At 37.0% G+C, this 8879-nt stretch overlaps 1 protein-coding gene across 1 annotated transcript; it reads left to right on the top strand.

The window, feature by feature from the left end:
• Positions 1-1368: 1368 nt before the first annotated feature.
• On the top strand, positions 1369-8218 carry LOC102809119 (uncharacterized). Its single transcript, XM_085501359.1, has 6 exons — positions 1369-1566; positions 3717-3920; positions 5091-5370; positions 5810-5813; positions 5858-6014; positions 7461-8218. The coding sequence occupies exons 1-6, from the start codon at positions 1369-1371 to the stop codon at positions 8055-8057; spliced, it is 1440 nt and encodes a 479-aa protein (XP_085357485.1). The 3' UTR covers positions 8058-8218.
• Positions 8219-8879: the final 661 nt, after the last annotated feature.

Here is an 8879-nt window from a genome sequence, read left to right on the forward strand (position 1 = left end):
CAACTGTTTATTTAGGTGTCACGCTTGACTCAACACTTTGTTGGAGACCCCATATCGATAACATTGTTAAAAAAATCAGTAAAACAATTGGGATAATCTCATACTTGAGGCATTATTTACCAAAATCCGTTATGATATTACTTTACAACTCGTTGATTCTCCCACACATTGCTTATTGTATAGAAATATGGGGACACACTTTTAGCACATATATTGATCCAATTTTTAAATTACAAAAAAAGTTTGTCAGATTAATTTCTTTCTCTCATTTCCGAGCAAGTACCACACCACTTTTCCTGCAACTTGGCATTCTTGATGTGTATAAATTATGTAAGTACAATACATGTTTATTTGCATACGATTTGAAAAATGGCTGCCATGCACACGCTCTGGATCATTACGCCTTATCAATATCACATCCATACCATACACGATCAGTAACCTCTGAGAAACTTGCCACACCACAAATTAATTTAAGTTCAACTAAGAAAAGTCTGACATTTTCTCTTGTAAAACATTGGAATGAGCTCCCAACTTCGTTAAAAACATTAACTTTACGAAACTCGTTCAAAACGACATTAAAAAAATATCTTTTGCAATATATGCATTAGTATTGTCTATTTTAGTTTTCTTCATTATTATTATTAATGAGAGTTTGTAGTCTCTTTACTTACTTAATTATGTATTTATTTATTTATTTTTAACTTAACAATATAATTTGTTTTGTGTATCACTATTCACAACAACGTACATTTTAACAGTTGAGTATGGTTTTGGGGCCAGGGACTAGATTAGTTCTGTTAGAACTACTTCTCTGGTCCCCACCAGAAAAAATATATATATTTAATATTCATTCAGATAAAGTTCCCTGTACAATTGTCTCTTTTTTCTGGTGAAATAAATCTATTCTATTCTATTCTATTCTATTCTATTCTATTCTATTCTATAAAGCCGTGTCATTTTATAACCGGCTTCCAACATGGCAAAAATGTATTCAAATTTATTTTTGTTTTGCGCGGTACAGTCAATCAAGATCAGCTGACAAAGCCATGTTCTAACTAACTTCTCTAAATTTGTACAGAGAATGTAAATCGTGAATCCGACGATCTGATGTTAGAACTACAGAGAAGTCAACTAGAACATGGCTTTGTCAGCTGATCTTGATTGACAGGAGATCGTCAAAAGAACACACATGATTGGTTAATCTAAGGCAACATTTTATTATTGGAGGGCGCTCCGCGCTCGTGAATTCAAAACCATGTATAAAGGGCGTGTCATTTTATAACCTATACTAAACAAAGGTATCTCTTACTATGCTCCAAACTGACTCCATCGAAGTAGCCACTGTGAGTTGACACATTCGTAAACATGTTTCTGGTGGTAGTGATTATGTCCCTGGCCGCCGTGAGCGTTGCAGAGCCTACGTGTGAACTTGATGGACCGTTCCAGGGACGGGCAACTTATTTCCACGCGGCACCTGCCATGGCTGGCAATGGGGCTTGTATGCTTGCTTCGGACGACCCGATGGTTGCCGGGATGGCTGGTGCAAATTACGAGAATTCGCAAGTAAGTGATTCCATGTGTGATTTTGATCTACATACACGTACGCGAATAACCGATCTCGATATTATAAATAAGTACTGCAGTTCATCTTCGTGATTCACATTCGTTAATCGGAGCCCGATACACCTCTTAAAATGCGAGAAAGCTACTCATGTCTGTCTCTGAAAGAACACGTCGTTGAGTGTGAAAACCCCAAATGGCAAAACTTTGTTTTGTTCAACGGTGTCGATTAACACGGATCCGCGTAAGAGTAATTAAATACGTATCACCGTTGTCATTTTTTTTTCAATGTAAGTGTGGGCGGATTTGCTTGTATGCGCGAAACGTGCGTTACTTGCTTGTTACTTAGGAATGAGGCTACAGGTGCTTGTACACTCGGACAAAATACATGTATTACTGAAATCAGAAATCAGCAAGTACTTCTTTTGAAAATCACAAAAATTATTCTCGTTCACCCAGTGCATCGACTCTGTTAACTTGGGCGTGTACGTACGTTAGTCATCGAATTAGTTATACTGAATGACAACATTTGCGATTAGCCTGTCCATTCCGTTCAATTGCATCGGACGATCTTCTTTGTTCACCATAGATGAAGTGGAGAAAATGTCCTAGGGAAATACTTACAGCGTGCACTACTATGTAAACATATATATAAAGAACTGATAAATAGAATAACTTGACCGAATTTTTAACAACAATAGCGTTAGAATACCAGTATCAAGTGAACAAAACGGTAACGAACTAGGCTGATTGTAGTGGGTGCCTTATTTGTGAAATCAAAAACCACTAACTGTAACTTCAGTCCGAGCTGGTTTAGAGAAAATGAGAGAACTGCAATGCTGAAATCGTAAATTGGCCGTCGATTAGATTGACTAAATCCCAGAGGAATAAACACAAGAAACCCATCATTCTGAACTGAACGTAACAATGTGTAAATTTGCGTAATAGACATGTTTATCACGTCCCGACATGTATTCAAGTTGATGACCGTACGTTGACTTGCTACTATATATAGATAGTTAACATCACAAAAGTTGACCTTTGCGATATGGTTTTACTTTATGCAAAACAAAAATATATTGTTGCAGAACTTCTTTCCGTCAAAACACGACCAATTACATTGCTCTCTACGCTCCATGCTTACGATTTCTATGGACATCGTGAGCACATTCATTTTCAAATCGACGATGTCGCCAAAAATAAAAACTTGTAAATATATGTCTAAAGCTCGAAGTTTGGGTGCCATTTTCTTCTTCCGCGCACCTACTCGATGAATGGAGGTCATCTAGTTCGTTATTCACATTCATCCAACCAGGGAGATGTAATGACAGCTCCCTGATCCAACACACCGCTACTTTTTACGGTATGTACTTTGGTCATCGAATTTGTTATACAGAATACGAATACAACGGTAAATATTTGCGATTAGCCTGTCCATTCCGCCCATTTACAACAGAGAATCTTTATTGTTCACCATATCTGAAGTGAAAAAAAAACCCGAAGGACTTTACCCACCGCATACACGACTTTGTAAACATAGCTTCTATGTAGAAGCCATAAATAGAATAACTTGACCGAATTTACAACAAAAGGCGTGAGTGACGCCCTCACCGGTCGAACGGCATCAGACCCCACGACTGTCAGGTTACGGTCCCCAGTTTTAGTTTGATACACTTATTTACATCAGAGAAAAGCTTCGTCGCTATTGAGTTCATGTATTGAATGATACCAATGTTCATTCCAAGAGATACATACAGTTATAGTGACTTAAAGAGCTCAAGTCAATCCAAGTGCAGTGACGTAATTTATTGAGTAGGCCCTCCATGCTATTATCTATCCTGGTCATCGTTCTATTCTTTCGTGAGTCCTCCCCACAACGGTCTTGATTTTTATTCCGCGGTCAGTGGGTGACCATGACGCGACGTTGATTGGCGGACAGATATAAAACGCTGCTAATGTAATAAGCTAATTTTTCCTAAACTAACTTGTTGACGACGCCCAGTAGAAATTGCATCTTACTTCTACGAAAATATGAAATGAATTCTGCTCTAGGTAACACGTGCAATTATTATCAAATGTGACACCATCAATCTAGTGACTGTTCAGAGAATATCATTAAGCTCATCTATGTTATTATCGTGCTCATCATACAGGTTTGCGGGGAATGTATTGAGGTCACTGGACCTCAGGGGAATAGCGTTGTGGTCAGCGTCATAGACATGTGTGGGTGTGAAGAAAATGGTTTAAATTTAAGTCAGGAATCTTTCGAGATCCTCGAATCTGATGCGAGGTACGGGGCGATTGACGTTACCTGGAAAGTTGTACCCTGTGACGTAGAAGGAAATATCAATTATAAGGTGGGTAGATATCATAGTACTGTCAGCCAGTCGAATAACCCAGTCCCGGGATTGCACCGCTTTTTTAGCATAATTTTTGAAACAAACTGAAGATGTCATACAAGAAATCTCATATATATATATATATATATATATATATATATATATATATATATATATATATATATATATATATATATATATATATATATATATATATATATATATATATATATATATATATATATATATATATATATATATATATATATATATATATATATATAATGGTTTTTATTTTTTGCTGTCAACTGTCAACTATTTTGCCTGACCAACAACCTCGAACAGATAAAATTTTTTCTATATCATATATTTCTTTTCTAGTTTTCTCTAAGATAAGAACGGGGTCGTACTAATTTCCTATTAGTATCATTTGAAAATGTGAATATTGCTATATACCACATACAACTTATAACATTGGTGAATCAATGTTCTGTTAAAATGAACAGGAGAATATATGAGTGACATATCCCATACAAACGAAGACATGACATCATGACTCATGCTGCATATAATACACACGCAAATAAAATAAATTAAAGAGGTAATCTGAGTTAATTTTGCGTTAGAATGAATTTTAATTTATTTATTTGATCAAAGTTAAACGAATGAATATATGAATTAAAAACAAATTCAACAGTTATTCCTTAAAAGAGATTATCACTTATAAAAGAATAAACCACTCAGCTTCCCTTGACATGTGGATGATGAGTTCATTTTTGTCATACGTGCGTCGTATCCCCGGGGGCGGAGCAACGTCACAAGACGTTCCACGTTGCTAAGACGCGCACCACTGTACATGCATTTCTATGGGCTCTGTGCGCGTTGCTGTGGAACGCCGGTCGAGCCGATGAAAATTCGAGAAAACAACACAAACTCAACTTTGAAGTAATCCTGAACAACCAAATTTATATATGTTACACATGTAGGGCTAATCTTGTCACACTGTTCAGGGGAGTCTCATCAACCATCGTAAAGTACCGTTTTCTGTGAGTTTTTGGCCTTTGTTTTCACCGCGAGGGTTGCCAGGCGGTGAAAATGCCCGGATGTCCGCCCCTGAGGATAATGTAAAAGTATAACTGTACTCCCATACACACCCTATTTCATTCTATGGATTGATTTCATTTCTAGTTCCATGCCGGAAGTTCAAAATGGTGGTTTGGAATACAGGCTGTCAATCATAAATATCCTGTGGCTACAATGGAACTAATACAACAGGGAACTAACACATGGATTGACCTGGAACGGAGTAGCTATAATTACTTCCTGAAACCAACTTCTATCTCTACAATTGAAGCACCTTTTGAGTTGAGGTTGACGTCGGTTAACGGCTATGTTGTGACGGATAACATCGATGCTATTCAAAGTAATGAACTGATTGAGGGTACTGGACAGTTTGGAAACTGTAGCGGTTTCGATGAACAGGTGACGCCAAGAGACGATGGCATGACACGTGAGTTGATATTTTATTTAGTGAAATATTCCCATTCATTAGAAGTTTATAGAAACACAAATATTGTCAGAGATTATGCAAATTTTAATATAAGCAGCAACATTCACTATGTACGTCCTCTATCGACGAAGTGCCCCTGTGACATACTCGTACTTTAATCGATGTAAAAAACAGTTGGTTGATTCAGATTCAGTTTTTTAGAGATTTTGTATTTTCTAAATGACGAACGATTACACAGACGAACGGACAGAAATAATGGTGTTGACAAATCCACCGCTAGAGGGCGCAATATCAAGGAACGGCGTATTTGAAGGATTTGGGTCGTGGTATTAAACCTCGTGATGGTAACAGTATACACTTTCTACTCAGGGGTAACAACCACCAGACCGGCAACAAGATTCGTTCCAACTGAAGAAGATACTGACGATAATGGTGACCCTGATAGCCATGACTGTACAATCGATGAACGCACATATTCCGGAGAAGCTACCTTCTACTATGGTGCGGCCACCGCGGCAGCTGGAAGTGGAGCCTGTATGATTAATACTGGCGGTGACCTAATGATCGGAGCAATGACAGCTGCATTATGGGACGAATCTCAGGTAAAATCAAAACTGGAAAGACAAATACCGAACGGAGTCAATTGAATGAATGTGTCTGTGTTTCATCTAGTCTATCTTATGACGTTTACATGACGTAACATCTAAGATACTGTAGAGCGTGTAGACCATATATATACTGTCAACTCGAAATAACTCATCAGCCTTGAAGCTACTAAAATCACAAATACAGATAAAGTAAAACTGTAACATTCATTCATAATTATCACTTGACATAATTACCAAATATGATCTGTGACACAAAAATTATGAGTGGTGTCATTTCTACAACACTTTGTAGATTTACTGACTTGTCATTATCACGTATATGTTTATGACATACATTAGTATAGTTTGAGTCAAAAAATACATGTGACTAGTCCACGGGATTTTGGATTCATGGTAGGGAAGACCGGGAGGGAAGACTGCCCAATGGCCTCTGTCGTCTGCCTTCGTTACGCCACAGTCCCTCTGTCGGGGTTACTCATACACGCATACAGCGTCTTGTAATCAGGGATACTGCGCCCTTCCCTGTTTCGGACACCTGGTAGCACAACAGATATATATGTGGTACTTGATGGACCTTCATTTTTGTAAACAGTATGGAGTATCAGCGGTCGCCTTGTTTACAGTATATCATTTTTTTGTCTTGATTCATTTGTCGGCTTTTCATGTATAATATTTGTTTTTTAAATGCTGTGTGTAATGTAACAAAACATTCAGAAACCCTTATTTGCATTAGAATATGATGATGTATGTTTTTCATTTTTACCCCCTAACTTACATCACAAATTATCGCTGCCGCTACGCTATAGTACAGTCCGATTCCAATACCTATCTCCAGCAGATTTTAATTTGTGTAATGAAAACCGTAGTCTATCACAAACCCCAGCTGATGTGTGTGATTAAATACGGTTATATCTTTTGGAATATGGCAGGTAAAAGTTGCTTATTACGTCCACCAGTTGCCGGCAATTTTGTAGTAACTTTTCAACTTACAAAATATTCATCATCATATTCATATTGCTCTAAGTAAAAGTACTTGCTCGTTGAGTTCAGCGTTGAAATTTAAAATGCTGTCTCACAATCTAGTCAAACAGATGAACATATTGATTGGTACTCAGCTCATCAACAGTTCAACCAATCAAATGGCGACGTTCATTTTATGAATGCATGACAATTGTACGGAAAACATACTGCAGTATTTTGTAGCGACACTAATAACATGTAACTATTCATTTTTTTAATGGAATCACCGGGAGAACGTCTAGTATTACCATCATCTGTATTTTATTATAGGGTGGTGCATGGTCGCCGCGTCCTGTTCGGTATGGGACTCATAGCGACGTACACAACGTGTGTACAATGACAGTGTTTGTTCACATGGAATTCGAACACGCGCTGCGCGACGACCGCCGCCCTTTAAGACAATTTTATGATTGATTCTAGGCATGCGGTGAATGTGTTGAAGTAACTGGACCACAGGGTGACACGATTTTCATCCAAATAATTGACCTATGTGGCGGTTGTCCAGAGGGTGATATAGATCTAAGCACAGATGCATTTACTCAACTGGGTAGTCTCGAAGATGGAAGAATAGATATAGAATGGAAAGTGGTAGAATGTGTTGTTGATGGAAACATCAAATACAAATTTAAAGATGGTAGTACAAAATGGTGGTTTGCAATTCAAATTGTCGATCATCGTGTACCGATTAAGTCTATTGCCATAAAGCCAGATGGACAAGACACCTGGATCGATCTCCCTAGACAAAGCTTTAATTTCTTCTTGCAAGATGTGGATGTTATTGATGTACCTTTTTCTATTCGTGTGACTGGAACAACTGATGAAGTGTTAGAAGATCGAATCACACGTTTTCCTTCTAGTATGCATGACCTTCATGATGGGAGTGTCCAATTCACGACCACGTGTACGTCTGTACCAGCGACCCCCGAACCGCAAAAAACGTCAAAGGCCACAAGAATTATGTTAAACACAAGCTACGTCATCGTATTATATTTTACTCTTAATAATTGTATAGTATAATTTCCCTAAAAAGACAACTTCATAATTTTAACTTGGTATATGTAAATCTATATTTGATGAGCAGGATGTGTTCTCTTCCATTCCATATACCCTGAGGTACAAGTATTAAATCTGTCTGTCTTCCCCATTTATTGCATAAAAATATATACATATATATACCATATGTCTGTTGTCATGTAATTTCCCTGTACAACACATGTCTGACACTTCCAATTGTTTTTCTAAGTTCTTAAGTTTATTTGGATGTACCTTTGGAAGGTAATCACCGTGACTAAGTGCGTGACAATATACACATCAGCATTTTTTTAATAATAATCAGTCAGCAGATAGCAATAATGTTTGCACTAGAAAGCTAATTTAGTTGTTCAATAATATGCCCTTAAAACTCGAGAACTACGTTGTCAATCAAGAATTCTAGTATTTTGATAGTAGCATTTTCGTCCTAGAAATGCTTCACATTGATCTTGTTCTTCAAGTTAACAAAATAAGTAAAATCGTAGTCTAATAATGTATACTTATAAAAACGCTTATCACTTATTTATTGCATTTAATAGTTATTGGGAACATGATCATCTCAAAAACGTTGTTTAAACTGATGAGTTCATATCAACTGACATAATCTGTAACAAAAACTAATATGTTATAAAAGATAGTACAAATCAATAACATTAACGTCGGTAATTATTTTAATAATTTATGCTTGAACGCGACAACCTGCACTGTTTAACTTATAAAATAACACATGTTCTCATGCAGTCGATGACAATTTTGTTTAGTCAGTCTGTATAGGTAACAGGATAAATTAACTAAACAATAACTAAT

This window comes from Saccoglossus kowalevskii, chromosome 7, assembly GCF_978046115.1.
Source record: "Saccoglossus kowalevskii chromosome 7, keSacKowa6.1, whole genome shotgun sequence".
Lineage (NCBI taxonomy): Eukaryota > Metazoa > Hemichordata > Enteropneusta > Harrimaniidae > Saccoglossus > Saccoglossus kowalevskii.

Bases quoted from the DNA above. Each gene is read 5' to 3' on its own strand.
- LOC102809119 (XM_085501359.1), top strand. From the start codon at position 1,369: ATGTTTCTGGTGGTAGTGATTATGTCCCTGGCCGCCGTGAGCGTTGCA. The intron at 1,567-3,716 runs GTAAGTGATTCC...CTCATCATACAG, and splicing joins CAAATTACGAGAATTCGCAA to GTTTGCGGGGAATGTATTGA. The intron at 3,921-5,090 runs GTGGGTAGATAT...TTTCATTTCTAG, and splicing joins AAGGAAATATCAATTATAAG to TTCCATGCCGGAAGTTCAAA.